The 17,448-nt window shown below is 35.9% G+C and overlaps 1 protein-coding gene across 3 annotated transcripts in view; it reads left to right on the plus strand.

The window, feature by feature from the left end:
* The window catches only part of LOC106661183 (B-cell lymphoma/leukemia 11A), a 72,240-nt gene extending 55,931 nt beyond the window's left edge, over window positions 1-16,309 (plus strand). For all 3 annotated transcript variants that reach the window (XM_024229237.1, XM_024229238.1, XM_014384427.2), the window contains one exon: window positions 11,847-16,309. In XM_024229237.1, the coding sequence (XP_024085005.1) occupies window positions 11,847-14,377 (2,531 nt within the window). In that variant the 3' untranslated portion in view covers window positions 14,378-16,309. The remainder of the gene's footprint in view (window positions 1-11,846) is intronic.
* The last annotated feature ends 1,139 nt before the right edge of the window (window positions 16,310-17,448 follow it).

The following is a 17,448-nucleotide window of genomic DNA, read 5'->3' on the forward strand; positions in this document are numbered from 1 at the left end:
AAATAGTTTAAATTTGACAAATACATGTATGATATGAAAATTAATTTATACAATGTTACACACAATATATCAATTTTAGGTTTAATCAAAGTATTTGTACTCTCAAGTTGTGTGGTTTCTGTTTAGATGTGTCACGGTTGTATGTCGTGTTGAGAGTGTTATTGAGATATTAATGTTTTTTTTTCATATGTTTGATTTTGAAAAAAAAATCAACAAAAATTAATTGTATAACTTGTCCGGCAATTTACATCGGAATTACATCCCAATAACTGGATAAGAGGCTAAAACAACATATCTATGATTGCAAAAACAAACAAACTCCTACAGCACTGTCTACCCACCATTTTCAACAAAACAGACATATACGTAACTTTTTAGAAAAGGTTTACATCAACAGAGATAATCACAGCATCTACAGAACAGACACGTATATACAACGATAGGAATTTTTAGTTTAATCAAATCATTTATCTCAAACAAAGTGTGTCGTTTGTGTAGATGTGTCACTGCTGTCTGTCGTGTTGAGAGTGCGAATGAGACACATTTCCGTAGAAAACACACACTTCGAGTGAGTACAAATACTTTGGTTAAACCTAAAATTTCTACCTTGCATAAATTCATTTTCACACCTTACACTTGTACTTTGTATTATTTAAACAATGTTTATAAATCCCAGGCCCTGAAGATGATCACAGTAAAGTTCGAAACGTTGGCAGGAAACCTACATTTAACCTACATCACACTAGACTGAATCTCACGATCTCTAAATAATCATTTATTGTCTTACCATAAATTTAATTAATAAAAGTGAAATTTTGTGAGTGTGTACACAACGTCAACACATTCTTCAAATTAGAATAATTCCCTATGACCAGATGATTTTAAAATATACTTCTCGGTGAAACATGATACTACTATCTCTTTTTTTTTAAATAGCGATCATTTTTAGACCAATTTTCTTTTAACATAACGGGATTCTTTTTCTAGTTATTATTTGATTGGTGGGATAAATAACGTCGGGGCCATGATGTCGTGTTATCGAAATAACAAATCATACCGCTTGGTTTTAAAAGGAAATATTGAATTAGATTTTGCCCGGCGATAAGTGAAAAATGCTCTTTCGAGTGTAAAACATTAATCAAAAAAGATTCATATTTGTAAAAATAAAAATATATATATTAAACCGGTCTGAAGGTCATGGAGAGTACAGTTAACCAGTGAATATTTTCATAAAAGGTCGTTTGGAAGGAAAGGGTGGGCAGGTGTGCTTTGGGCAGTTGGCCCCCCTTTGAATATTTGTTGTTCTGGTAGATAAAAGCCGCCCCCGTCGATCCATTGTGCAACCCGTCAGATTCCAGTAAACCCTTCACCAGGCGGGGCGTCAATCGCAATAATTAAAGATATGCGTCGTAAAAGCGAATTAAAGACGGAGTTGTAATCCGGCGGGTCCTTTTAATAGTTTTACTGCCGGCCGGACCCATAAAGCGATAAAGTTTATGAGAAAAGATTTGAGGATTACCAGGCCTAACTTCTGTGCAAACAGAGCGCGTTATCATTTCCGTTCGTTTCTGGTGTAAAAAAAATTAGGTGTCCTCGCCACCGCCCACGCATATGTGCACCGCAACCCTTGAGATACACATCGGAACCGGTCCGGGGATTATCTCCGCTTAGTCCCCCTCGGATTCAATGAGAACCGATTGAGCAGGAGCGGCCACCGTGACAAGCATTGCGACAACACACGAAAATACGTTACGCCGTGTCCTGAATGGAATTTAATTAGATGACACGAAAGCTGCAACCATCGGCCCATCCTTAACAACCATTGTCTCATCGGCAGACACCAGTTATGTACAATTTCACGAACAACGAGGTAGACGGTCGTGCTACAATGCTCAAACAAAAAAGGCCAAAGAAGGGGGCGGATTTTTAAAACGTCAAATTAAAAAAGAAAAAATTATACCTAGCAAACATAATATGGCATTGTTCGCAACCATATAAAACCAACTTGCATCGAGATATAAAAAAATCTGTGTAGAGCACAACCGTATAGTTCATGCTCGAATTACTAAATAGGAAAAGGAGATTCAACTCTTCATTGTTCAACAACGACCCTCCTGATTAAAAGAATTATCAATCAGAAAATCAAATGTACAGTTCAAAACTTCTGTTTCAATACGATTATAAATAAAAATATAAACTCTAGTATGTATAAGAATATCAAAAATCGCAACAATAGATCAACCAAGTCCAACTTTCCTTAACTTGTTTTATTCATAAAATTTCTATTACGTAGTTTAAAGCCTCCGTTGAAAATACTTAACTTATTTAATTGCTATGGAAATTTTAAAAAAATACATAGCTAAAATAAATTCCTCCGTCATATCCATAACGTTCCCCTATAAAAATACAGAAAATGTTAATTAATATAACAATTTAACTTAAAATTAAACTATACCAAATAAAATGGAACAGAAAGAGGCTTTAACATATTATTTATATTTGCCAATGAGCTTCTGCGATTCCTAGCTTGTTGGACAGTCAGATTGGGGGAAATTTTTCTATACATACACATTTTTTTCTATACATACACATTTTTTTCTATACATACACATTTAAGATCATTTGATGTAATTTTACTCTTTTATCTTACTTTATATTTGATCCATTTGCATATCATATTGTATTTAACCAACTTCATCTCTATGCCTTAATTGTCTATAAGGGAGAAATAATAAATAAATATTCATTGTGTCAGACTGACGTAAAGATATACAGAAATGCCGAAAGGGCTCAACCATACTCTTACTTGAGACTTTGTCTGTATTAAATCAGATTGAATTTCAAAAACCGTTTTTACCAAATAATGGAAGGAGCTCTTATGAAAATAGAGATTCTCTCTTAGCATCCCTTGAAAACAAGTTTTGTAAACGTTGGTTTATGATTAATGCCACGAAGTGTAATTTATCACTTTCACACTGATTGTGGTGGTACCCCTTTCCCGATTGGAGACAAATTAATTTCTTAGGCATTGTAACGGACAAAAAATGACATAATCATATGAGATGTATATGAAAAGGATCGATTATAGATCAGTACATAACACAAAACTAATTTAGTAATTTGAAGGTTGAATTTCTTGGCTCCATATAGAGAGCGCATAGGAATGCCATCCGATAGGAGAATTGGGTTTGGTATAGCAATGAGGGCCTGGTCCCCTGTTCCAATTTTTGGAGGAACGTGGTGTTTTATTGTTTACAGTAATGATAATTTTGTCCGTAGCGTGTATGTACTTATTTGCGTAAATGACAGAATATCGGGTACCCTATCGGTCCTCATTAGGTTAGTTATAAAATTATAATTTTATTTAAAAGTTACCTCAGACTTTACAAATTTGACGGACGAGCAAAAATACCTAGGCAGGCCAAAGTGACTGGTAACGACCAAATTTAAAATCACAAAAATAATGACGAGAAGGACTAGTCAATTTAAATGAAGCTATAATACTTAAATTACTATACATATAAATGAATGAGCATAAAAATACTTAATTATCTTTAATTGAAAAGCCCTCCGTTTAAAACGTAATGAAAAAAAATGTATGATATTTTTTCTGGATTATCAATTTAATCCATTTTATACTCTTTTGTTTTATAGTTGCTGTGCTCATTTATATGTAAAGTGCTAAACCTGCTCTTTATTATTTTAGGATTATTTTAATGTGCTTCGAAATAATTTTTGAAATAGTATTTTCAAAACCACAATTATTGTGGAGTTTTGAATTATTGTAAAGTACGCAGTATTGAACAGTAATAAACCAAATTAATTACTTTATAAGTTCTCTATAATACATACAGAGAAAATTAATAACTGTGGTTGAATTTTGTACGGGATAATTGTTCTTTTTTCTTCTCTTTCTTTCTTTTTTATTCACCGTTTTGTAGAAAGTACAAACCGAAGGTTAATTAAGGGTCTTCATACCCTGCTGACACTATATCAACACGTCAAAAAAGTTTCGACCGATTAATAAGGATGTATGCTAATCCGGAGAAGTCGTGACGTTGGAAATGCCTTTCGGAGAAAGGGAACTTCGTAAATAATTAATTTTAATAGCGTTATAATTAATTGTTCATGCCGTAATTAAATATAATCAGATAAGTTTTTTTTTGTTTGTTTTGTTTTCACAGGTAGGCAAACGGCCGTTTTCCCTTGTCGGCGGCGCGCCCATCGTCGACATTTGGGATTGTCAACCGGTCCACTTGTGAACATTGTTCACGACCGGTTCCGGGCTCGTGCCCGTCTTGTTTAGCATATCTAATGTTCTATCGGAGGGCAGATAAAGTTTTCAGGGTGTCGCCGCCACGTGCATCCCCTGTTTTGTTCGAAAACTCTGCATTTTTCACCGGAATCTGGGCCGTGGGATCGTGGATCCACGGTGGCGGCCGTTTGTGAAATTTCGCAACAATTCAAGTACACAAATGGTGCAGAATTCGTACACCGAGAGTCCTCGAGAGATATTTTGGGCCCTGCCTCGTCAAAGGACGGCAAATTGGCGAGGTGACTTTCACTTTCGCGATTCCTTAAAGGTCTTCCACATTCCATAGTCGAAGAGTCCCCTCGATTAATAAAAAGTTCAAAAACCATTATTTACTTTTATGATTTCACAAACACTTTAACGTGTCAATATATTATTATTTAACTTCAAGCTTTTGCAACCACAGTAAGTGAAGTTAAAGAATTAACGTACATACGTATTAGTTGGTATATGTAAAAGTGTGTGTGTGTGCGTGTAATAGGTTTCACACATGATAATTAATTTTGGTCTGTAGTAGCAAACAGCTTCATCTCTAAATGATTTGCTTCCTGTCAAAAATGTTAAAGACTTTCATAACTCTGATTTAGACAGTTTATCGAACTATTTACACTATTATGTGCGTCTCTCGCTTTCACCCGCTCTCTCACTGTCTGTCTCCCTACCTCTTTCACTATCTCTCTCACTCACTCACCCACACACNCTCAACTTTGTCCTGGTTAAGTTCTTTGTATTGTTCTGTCAATTTTCAACTTGTTTTTTTGGTTTATTAGCTGCTTAACACACTTGTTAAAAGTAATGTTTTTGTCATAATGCCTTCTTTTACATGAAAACTTTCTATCTTTCAAAACTGTCATCTTAAAAAATGCTCATTTACCCTACTATAAAGTATATCTGTGTGTGTTTTTTAACCTTTGGCATTAGTTAATTGGTGTGTAATTACTAAGACTGTGAAGTGTATCAGATCAATCATTCAATGGTTTAATCGGCAGTCATCATCCCTGGCCTGATTATTCTCGTTGTAGGACGTTAACAGACGTATTCAACACAATATCATTGTCATTTTTATTAAACCTGTTATGAGTCTGAAATAATTATTGTCATTTAGCTTTTTCATTACTTTCGAATATTTCTTCTTTAACTTAATATATAGAAAATTTGAAACGTTTAGCTAACACATTACACAAAATTTCGACTATTTTAGAACCTGCAAGTATACTTGTATAAAATTTAAAAAAACTCAACGTGCCAGTGTTATTAATTAACTTAAAATGGGATGCTTAGTAAATAGGTAAACGTGAATTGTTTTAGATCTACTTTTATTTCTAAATTTCCGTAGGTTTATTTTTTGTGTTCAAAGTTCAAGAGTAAAAATTAGTAATGATCAGTCCATTAAGTCTGTTCAAAATTCACTATCTTTTTTATTGTAGTTTCTTACTGTTTGGTAGTAATTAAAGATGTTTGGCATAACTGTATAACTTATTATTTTAAAATTTCTAAATTTGCAAGTTTTATTGCAACGTTCGGCAAAGATCCTGACTTTTTTTCTAACTAAAAAATAAAGGCACATATATAAGGGAGGTGGAGAAATGAGATGTCTAGACTATAAAAGGGACAGGAGTGATGGGCGTGAGGACGTATGGGGGATAACGGGACATTGCTCTTTGACTCGCTCGGAGCTTTATGATTTCGTTCTCCGCAGTATAGCACAGTTCTATAATTGTCTTTCTCCATTTCTCGAAGATGCTTCATTTTGGATCGAAATTGCTACTGGGAAAAGCGTAAATAAAGCGTCCAACGGCTCGCGGGCTAATCTCTAGGATCAGAGGATTTTATTGATTTCAGAGTAACAATTAGGTTTCGGGTCAAGGGTCGAGCTAAAAAAGGGTCCCCTTAATTTAGGACAATGGTCAGGAGCGAAGGGGTAGCTCATCCCTTGACAATGAGGCTCATTATTTAAAATCACATAGCGTACACCCTCAACTTCACAACTGTCCACCCCTATCGCTCTCACCCGTGTCACGTGCGTGCAGTCCTAGCCGGGTATTAATCTTTCAACGGCATAGGGCTCCCAGGTTTCAGCATGTTTCTATGAATTATTGATTTTGTATTAACTATATTTTTGGGGGAGATCGAGACCGGTTAAACGGTCCTTCTGGAAAATTAATAGCGCTTACCTATGCGCATGGAAAATAATTGTTTAAAGTCCGGGATAATTCAAAAGGGGGTGTTGAAATATTTACGGGAAAGCGAGGGATTAGCGGCTTAGATTCCCCAACTTCCTGAGCTTAAACATCGCAACTCCTTAACCGAGCATCCGGTATTTATTATTTGACTTGATGATACCTCTGAAAAATGCCGATGAGCTTCGCCAAACGGCTGATTTGCTTAAAAGCCCCCGGCTCGTATCAAATCCGAGAATTAACGAGAATCTCTTCCCTAGCCCTTTCTATATTATTATTTATTGCTCTTGGGGGGTGGCCCTGAATTTCCCAAGCGCTTAATTCCTCCGGAAAAGTTGTGTGAAGAGTCGGCTTGAAAGGGGCGAAAGTATGGGGGGGCTGACCGCAACACCCCTAATTTATTTATACGTCCGGAGGAGAATATCTTATCAACGGAGGCTCTCCATTACCCGGGCGCCATCTTGGGGGTTGCAAGGCTTGATAAGATGACGCCACCTCATAAATAACAACCAAGAGTTGAGAGGCCCCTGAGAATATCTTTTTCATCCTCGAGGTTTTCTCATGCAAATACATCCCTCCTTGGCTGGTCAAGTCCCTAACACATTTTCCTTTTAACGGTAGTGCCCTGTTTTCTCTTTCTTCTGCCCTGTCAGCCTTTAATATTTTATCATTTAAGTAATAAATACAATTTTATTTACTGTGGAAATTTCAATTGGCATTATATATATATATATTTTTTTTTTAACAGCATCGAGTAAAAGCGTCATTACCTAAAAATTAAAGGGTTTTCCCATATTTCCTTCGCTTATTGTTTCTGCATGGTGGTTGCAGTTTTGGAATCTAATTGACGAACTTTAAACCTAAAGTTTGCAGATAACTTTGCATTCAATCTGTCTGTTTTATAACCGCAGATTACTTAATTTAATTGATGATAAAGTTTGAAGATCTAAAGATTCTTTAGGCAAATGAAATAGAATAATGAAATAATTGTCGAATGGTTTTAACTAAAAGTCATTTAGAATATTTATCTGGTGATATTTTGTAGTTTTACATTTCATTGAAAGTGTATGATACCTCCTTTACACAATTTTGCTGAGAAATTTCATTTTACGGGTTATTTAAATACCCCAGGTGTTTAGACTTCAGTTGAAGAAGTGACAAAGGTAATAATGGAGTTAAACTGACGTCGGTGCTTTGAGGACTGGGACAGTTTCATTTTTCCGGCGGCGGTCCCGTGAAACCCATCTAAATGGAAACAGTATCCGAAGGGATTAGGTGCGAGGGTTGGGGGCCGGGATTTTCATTAGAGTCCACCCTCGGGCCGCCTCGGGAAGATATTGCATTACCATATCACAGTGTTGACATTTACATTTTTCAATCAAAACCGGAAACCGAGATGCCCCCAATAAGAGCGATACGAAAAATAAGACAATCGTGTCGAAAAGCCGGGCCACGTGCTCCTTATTAAAGGAAAGGGTTGGGAGCAAAAAAAAATATTTTAAAAAAAGGATCGCTCGCTCTTTCCCCGAAGGGTCGCATTGTCAGACATCTTGATGGGGTTTGTCTAAAGGTTAATTATGAACGGGGAGCAGATGCAGTGCCTCCTGCAGCCAGGTAGACACGGCACGGGCGACCTAAGAATATAATTAAGAGCATGTGGCACACGCCCATGATGACATCACTAAAAATAATTTTTATCCAAATTTTCCGCGAATGTTTATAAATACCGGGTCCACATTTTCGTCAATTAGGCCGACGTTTAAGGATCGACGGTCCTCATTATACGTATGACGGTTCGTCAAAAGCAACGTTCATGAATGGAACAATCGAAGGAGTGGACGTGGGCGAGTCTCTCCTCAGGGTCCTGTCATGAATTATAGATGACCCGAGTGTATCTAAGAAGACGTAGGTCACAATCGGGTCAACAAACCAATAATTGAACAGCCGAAACACCCAAAGGTTACACGTAGACGATTGGTAACAAAAAAGAGTAAATTTATGAAGAAACATCCCTTTTTATATATTCAATGCGACGATGTATCATAATTGTGACGATAGCGAGAAAGCTTTATGACCTCAGAGGACCCACCTTTCTGTTATGCGAAATGTCATGCGACTTATCTGTCATTTGCATGCCGATTATTCGTAATGAATGTCGAAGGAAAACAATACCAAAAAAGCATAAGACATATACTGGCCTATGAAATGAGTTTAATAATTATAGTTTTAAAACCATTTATATTATTACTTTATCACAAAACATGATGTCGACAAAAATAACATTCTGGGTAAATAATGTAGAAATAATATTGTTCTAAAATTTAATCATAATTCAATAATAAAAATCCAACATTTTTGTTAAATATAAGTTTTTCAACGCCTGTAACAAAATATTTTACAACTTATAAAAATTATAAATAATGATCGCTTGAATGTTTGGATAACATTTCTTTCGTAATATTTGTGTGCTCAATAGAAATTTTTAAAAAATTATTGCAAATTTTAGCTTTTTATTGATAACTATTTTTTTGACCAAGTTTGATGATTGTAAAAGCTTTTAGTCAAATAATGTTCTGCACAGGCAAAAACTGTGTGCTGTAAAATATTATCATTGCCATATTATTAAAGTTATAAGAAGAAAATTTTTTAATGATTTTTGCTAAGTCGTGTTAAATAACATGTAAACCACAACATTTCCAAAATTGGACAATGCAGTTATTCCAGCCATTAATTTCTAGTAAGATTTTTCAAAAGTTTTTTTGAACACAAATAACAAAATATTTTACGACTTATAAATCTTTGATCGCTTGGATAATATTTATTTTGTCATATTTTTTTGCTCAATTGAAATAAACAAAATTTATCGAAGATTTTAGCCGTTTATTGATAACTATTTTTTTACTATGGTGTTTGATTGTAAAAGTTTTTGGTCAAATAATGTTTCTGTGTGCAATAAAATATTATCATTGTCATATTATTAAAATTATAGGTAGAAAACGAAAGCATGATTTTATCTAAGTTGTCTTAATTAAAATATAAAACAAAACATTTCCAAAATTGGACAATGCAGTTATTCCAGCCATTAATTTCCAGTGAGATTTTTCAAAAGTTTTTTGAACACATATAACAAAATATTTTACATATTATAAAACTGATAAATTTTCGATCGTTTGGATAACATTTATTTTGTCACATATTTTCCTCAATTGAAATTAAAAAAATTTATCGCAGATTTTAGCCGATTATTGAAACTATTTTTTTTACTATGGTGTTTGATTGTAAACGTTTTTGGTCAAATAATGTTTCTATGTGCAATAAAATATTATCATTGTCATATTATTAAAATTTTAAGAAGAAATGTAAACCATGATACTTTCCAAGTCGTGTCAAATAAAACATTTGCAAAATTGGAAGATGCAGTTATTCCAGCCATTAATTTCCAGTGAAATTGAAAAAAAAAAGGTTACAACTTATAAAACTGGTGAATCTATCTGATGATTTCTTTTTTTTTTTTTTTTAACCAAGGTTAATGATTATAAAAGCTTTTTGTAAAATACTGTTTCCATACAGGCAATGATTGTGTGCGATAAAATGTAAGTTTTGATTTTTCTTTAAAAGAACGATTCATGTGGTTTTTAAAGAAAATTTATTACTTATTTAAACATTTGTTTTGACGTTACGGGAATTTACATCATCAGAATCTATATATTTAAATATATAATATATAAAAATATAGATGCTGCGAATGGATGTAAATTCTGTAAACGCCAAATAATGAATTTGCTTTTACAAAAACCACATGAATTGTTTTTTTAAACAAAAATCAAAAAATCAACAAATACAAAATTGTCATAAAAATTGCCGTTATTTAAGAAAGACATAAATATTATTGTTGTCATATTATTGAATTATAAGATAAAAACAAAAGGTTCATTTTTTCGATTCTTGTTAAATAAAATGCAATATAAAATATTTGCACAATTTGCTAATCAAGTTATTCGAGACATTAATTTGCAGAGAGAGTTTTACTGAGGTCGTTTTCCGCCGATCGGTCATTTTATGTAGTAAACGAGATTATTTTACCGTCAAAGAACTAAGTAAATATTTAATAATTTTAATTTTCTCGCTTAGAGTAAAATAAATTTCGTACATATAGGTCAATGGGACCGAAGTATATTTCATTTCTACTGGGAGAAACCACTAAACCGGTATAATTGGCACCTACCAAATGATATAATATTCATTCTATTCGTCAACCCTTTAAAACCAGATAAGGAAATTTTAGTTAATTGGAAAGGGCAAACTTTTTAAAAACCAGCAGTGTGGTTAACACAAGGCAGGAAATGGGAATATGTGGCAATTATGACGAGAGGGACAAAGCGGTGCCTGTTTAAAAATAATTGACAAAGTTTCCCAATTACGACTTTCGGTCCGTCTTTACGGATGACCGGTTTTGAGCCCGTTGTTCTACGAGTACGCCGACAAATTAATCGCCTCTCGCCCCATTGTCCCGATTTAATAATTAGCCCCGGGCGTGGGCGGCGACTGCCTTTCGTTTCTTTTTATTTTTTTTATTTTAAAGGAACCGAATTTCTCTGCACAACAGATATATTTGATATCCGGAGTCTGCAGAGGAGATGGGGAATCTTTGTTATTGATAAAAGTGTAAAGGGGGTGAGAAGCGGGTGGACCGGACGGAGGCCGCATACATAACGAGATGGTCATTGAATGCCACCCCCTCCGACAACACCTTGCGCCAGCCCGGTAATAAATTATTTGTGATTGAAAAAAAGGACTGGAGAGAATTCACGCCGATTTTCGTGTCGGGATTATCAATAAATCTGATTTCTGTAATTTAAAATAATAAAAAAAAATCGAAATAAGTAAATAATTTATTTGAACATTATTTCTTTCGCGTACGCTCTTTGTACACTATCTTTTTTATTATCTGGGAGGGCTGTAAATAGTTTTGGGTCATCTGGTTGCACAGTTTGAAGGGAGAGAGGAAGATGGAAGGACGGAAATGGTAGGAGGAGAAAAGGAAGCGGAAGTCGCCTTCCCCGGCCCCTGCGCCTCCTCTGCTCCGCCGCAGCCTCCGTAATCCTCCCTACCAATCCATTACCAGGGACCTCCTGGGAGATCTTTTACCCGCCTTGTGCATATCTCCTTATTTACGGGAAAGCCGGTTTTCAGCACATTATAAATAAAGGGCTTTCGAACAGTGGCCAAAAGATTACATAAGTGGAAGTGAGAATTGGCTTCTTCTGCTGCCACTTACCTTAATCTTTGAATTTTTTACTTTTATTTTTTGTATAACAATTGATGTTAATCGAATTGTTACGGTTTTGTTTCAGAACCAAGCAACTATGTCTGTTCGACGTGCAAAGCGAGGCTTCACTCGGCGTGGCGGCTGGTGCAACACGTACAGAATAGTCACGGAATAAAAATATACATTGAGTGTTCACCTTCGGGATCAACGTCGTCCATCGGTTCGTCGCCAGGGACGTCAAGCGCTGCCAAAAATCAGTCGACTTCATCAACTTGTTCGTCGTCGTCTTCTGGGTGTTCGTCTGGAGGAAATGCGCTGGGGATAGGAACGCCGCTATCCATGGCGTCTCAGCCCAGGCTCGGAATTCCGACTTCATCGCCAATCGTCGAACCTCACCTATCGATGCACAACCCTTTTACTGTCGGTGGAATTTTGAGGATGCCGATAGAGCCGCCAAGGCACCATCAATTCCCTCCGAGCTCTTTGGGTCCTAGCTCGGGAACGTTATTCGCCCGACCCTCTAGTCATAACGAACACCATTTTCGCATGGAGCAGCTTGTCTCGGAGCAGTTTAGACTCAGTCAGCATCACAGCTTGGGCCTGGCAGCAGCGGTGGCGGCAGTAAGCGGGGTTCCTCCACCTCATTCACCTTTTGGGCCGCCACCGAATGAAAGGCCCTCCCCAATCCTACCGACGTCCACCGTTTCGAGAACTCCCGTACCTCCTCCTCCACCGGCTTTGAACCTTCCCCTCGAGCCGCAAATCGACTTCTATTCTCAGAGGCTGAGACAGTTGGCCGGAACGACTAGTCCCGGGGCGGCCAACAACGGCAATTCATCGCCTTCTTCACGAAAACTGACACCGCCTTTTACTAGTCCTAATAATAATTTACAAGCACCAGTCAGTTTAGCATCATCTGTTGCAATGACTAACAACAACAACAATAACAACAGCACCGCAAATAACAACATCAACACCGCCCGATCGCCTACGCCAAGGCCGCAGTCGTCGACACCACCATCCGAGCCGAAACCTCCCACCTTGAACGAAACACCTCCTAGTGACCCGACGGACATCGCGATTACCCCGCGGTTGACCTCTACACCTCCGAACAAGCCGACGGATTTTTCTATGGCCGCCCAAGCCGAATCGATGGACGCATCGGAAAATGGCAAAATTCATTCTTGCGAGTTCTGTGGCAAAAAATTTCGATTTCAGAGCAGTTTAGTTGTCCATAAAAGAACTCACACGGGTGAAAAACCTTATAAATGCAATGTCTGCAGTCACGTCTGCTCGCAGAGTTCCAAATTAAAAAGGCACATGAAAGTGCACAAAAGAAGTGTAAGTAAGACTTCCGGCGGAGAGGATGGGACCAATCCGAACGGAGGAGGTTCGGTCCATTCGACACCTGATCAAATGTCTAATGAAGGTTCTATCGGTACCGCCGAAGACGACGATGACGAAGATGAAGAGATGGACGATGATGAAGAAGAAGAGGAAGAAGAGGAAGATGACGAAGAAGAAATGGAGCTTGAGGAAGAGGAAGGGGACGAAGACGACGATGTGGGAGGTGATGCCCCCGAAGATCTAACCACAAAGTCGTCTTCATCGACTCCACCTGCCGTGACAGACGGCAAAGGTACAAATTCACCCAACGGCGTCGATAAAGTCGGTTCAGGTTCGCTCGTCAGTGAGCTCATGGACAAATACGGTCTCAGCACCATTCAACAGTACAGTGAAGCTTATAAACAGGCGCTACAAGAGTCGATAGGGGCTCATCACCTTATATCAAGAAAAGACGATTTACTTCACAGGTCTCATCTCCTTTCTGACAACAACAATAAGCCTAGGCTTGAAAACGGCCTCTTGGAAAAATCTGCGGCCGCTTTACGATTTCGAGAAGAGTTTGCAAAAAACATGATATCGAGCCAGCCTCCGCTGGATTTAGTCGGCGGGCCACACGGTCTATTCGGCGCCCCTTTTGACAATCCTTACGACGCAAGTAAAAGACTGAAGTTGGATCAGAGGGATGGCCTGGTAAGGACTAACGAGAGAGACAGTCTTTTCACCGGTATGTGGCTCCCACCCATGGCGGTACACCACAGGGACCAGATGTTCGGCACGAACGGAACAGATTCGGATCTGCTGAAAGAAAAGAAGTCATCTTCTAACCCAAGCACCAGCGCTACACTGGCGGCAGCAGCAGCCGCAGCGGCGGCGATCAACCTGGGGCTTCCCTCCCAGAACAAGAAAGAGACTAGACGGAACGACACCTGCGAATTCTGCGGTAAAGTATTCAAGAACTGCAGTAACCTGACGGTCCACAGGAGGTCGCATACCGGCGAAAAGCCTTATAAGTGCGAACTCTGCTCCTACGCCTGCGCCCAGAGCTCCAAGTTGACACGTCATATGAAGACTCACGGACGGATGGGTAAAGACGTCTACAGGTGTAGGTTCTGTGAAATGCCCTTTTCTGTCCCGTCCACCTTGGAAAAGCACATGCGAAAATGTGTCGTGAATCAGAACATCAAAGTTGAGTACCAGAGTTTGCCCTCGATGCTAAGCGGCGACGAGGATTCGGCGGCTTCCACACCGAAGGACGCCGCCACCACATGACTCTTTCCATGGGCTGGGCTGAGACCGCTTCAGAGCATTTACTAAAAAAGTACTTGATATGACATTTTTAATCACTGTTTGTCTTTCTTGGACAGAAACTGAGCTCAGTATCTTTTAACAAACAAAAAATTTACTGTAGGTAATTGACGCCAAAGTTTTTCATCGATCCTGTTGTAAATAGTTTTTAATTATAGTTTTCCTTTGTACTTATTAGAAAAGTTTCTAGAGTTATCTCAAATTTTCATCTCTTTCCTCCCCTTTTATTATGTATACTATTCTTCATCTCTTGGTTTCGTCTTTGTTGGGACTGGTAAACATGGCGAAGCACTTGGTTTTTTTTCTCGGAAATATTGAAAGCTTTAACTCTTATTATGTTAATTCTTTTAAGTTTTATACAGATATGAAAAATTGTTGATAGTTTTTATGCCGATTGTTGTTAATTTTATTTCGGGAATAGATTAGCAAGTCAGTTGTTGATTTACTTTAAAACGTGACAAAGTATTACAGATCTGCGAAACACACTTCAATCAATCGAATAGAGATTGTTTTCACAGTGTGATTCGCATTTTTTGTAATTCTTAAATTTTTGATTTACATTCCACAAACATTGCCAAGTTTTATTCTATAAAAGACTTACATATTTTTATGATTCTAAACCGCCTTGTCAGTGAGAGTACTTAAAGATAATGTGATATGTGATTCCGACGTTTTCAATCAATTGCTTCTTGCATTTATTTTTACCATTATTACTTTTAAAGAGAGTTTTTGTTACATAATATTTTGTATTTTTATGTATAATTACGATTTGTATGTATAAATGTGTGTAAATCTCATTAGTACGTATTTTGTGTATATAAAGAGGAAATGTTATTTAATGTTATCTAAGCATTATAGAGGAGAGCCTACGTTTCAAATTATTTAAATGATATTGACATTAAAAAGTATGAATTACCTCGACAAAACTTGTAAAAAATCAACTTCTGGTCCCATTGAAAAAATAAATATATATTATGAAAAAAGAAAAGGGATTTAATATTTATTTAAAAATTAATATTTAATAAACTTGTTGTAAATATAATTCACGATTGAATTTACTATATGTGCATAATAAATGTTTGCAACATGGTTTTGTAATATCTAGGGTTAAAAATACTACATTGTTAAAATACCAAATATGTTCCTCTAATTAGGTCACATATAATTTCGACTATTATTTTTGTAAAATTGTGGTTTAGAGTAAAAGACAAAGGATTTCACTTCGTTGTACTTGGAATAAGAAGCCTTTCAAAGAATATTCAACTTAATATATACCCATCCTTTCAAAATAATATATTATAGATGATATTCTATTACAGGGTAAAGATCGAAATATTTGAGCATGAAGTAATAAATAAATGGAATAGCTATATGATATATAAAATACAAATTAAATTAATAGAACCCTTTTATCGTTTTTGAATTTCTCTATTTTCCCTTATGTTTTTATTTGTTTTGTTTAGTGAGAATTCAGCTAAATCACTGTGTGGTTCCTATTAGAAAGAAATTTGGTTTTAGAACACGGTGCACACTCGGGACAAAAATCGTTGTGAATGGCTGTTTATTTTTAGATTCTCCTCTCGGATCTTTGATAAGATTGTGCAATATCCCCCTGCACCCTACGAAAAGAATTGTAATTAAATGTTATGTTTTATTGTATAATAATCTGTATACATATTTATAGATATAGGCATGTGTGGACAAATTGTTGTTTATAGTTTAATAGCATATCTCATTTATGTTCATATTTCGGAAAATAACTGCAATTTGCTGTTCATCTGTATTTATTTATTATCGGATCCGTAATTACTATTGATGTACATGTAATGTACCAAAATTATATAAATGTAAGATTGTAGAGTTGTGTATTTATGGATAAAAACTATTGTAAGAGAATTCAAATTTGTTTTATTACCACCTTGAAAATATAAATTCAAAATATGTCAAAATGTATTGGCCGAGTTGTTTAGCATTGCCGAAAACAACAGTTTGATGGACAACTAGACCAATTGGTCTATTAATTTTGGTTTTGAATTTCTTGATGAAAACGAGAAACCCAAAATACTAAAACCATCTATATCAATTCAGAATCAACCACAATTTATGTTCAAAAAGGTAGTATTCAACAAACAAAAACCAACTGAAATTCTAAAAAATCTTTCATGTTTATCAAATATGAATGTATGTGGAGTTTCAATCTTCATGGAGGCGACAGGTGAAGAAAGAAGAAGACTAATTGTTGGGTGCACCAAGTTTTCGGCAACTTATAGTGCCATCATCAGGGCCTATTTATTAAAAATTAAAAAATATAAAAATATATAAAAAAATAAATAATATACAATTAAGAAAATAAAATAATGTACATACTTTCCCAAGAGTGCAGAAAAAGATTAACCTGGTAAAACTATTACAAAAACGTATTGGGTTTAACGTTATGAAGCACATTTAACTATACTACACTACCAGCATACTACATTTAACATGGTGAAAATAGTCATCTATATAAAATTATAAATAATTATTAATATACACTGTTCAAATTATCAAAAACAATAATTTATAATAAAATTTAACAGTACCTCGCTAATAAAAACCCATATGACTATGGTTCAAAAATTTTGTTCTAACTAGCAATTTCTTATAGGTAACATTTATAATTGAATTGAACAATTGAAGGCACACATGTAAGAATAAATAAGTTAAATTTAAAATCAAATTTGAAAATGAAACATAGGCTACGGATTTGTATATTTTAATATCATTTATTACAATCGCATTTTCAATCCAGTCCAAAAACAAAAGATCAACAGCGTAAGTAATGTTATGTTAGAAATACTGATTAAGTGAATTCTCAGCCTAGACCTTAGAGAAAAAGTATAATTAATTGAAATAATTAGTACGGTTAATTATTACTAATACGTATAGATTAATATAACAATTACATAAGTTATTACTTCGCTAACAGCTCCTCGTGGACTCTTCATAAATTGCTGAGAATCGTAGGATTCGATTATTACTTGATATTTGAAAAAAAA

Source organism: Cimex lectularius, unplaced genomic scaffold (assembly GCF_000648675.2).
Source record: "Cimex lectularius strain Harlan isolate CLEC.00 unplaced genomic scaffold, Clec_2.1 scaffold121, whole genome shotgun sequence".
NCBI classification, from domain to species: Eukaryota; Metazoa; Arthropoda; class Insecta; order Hemiptera; family Cimicidae; genus Cimex; species Cimex lectularius.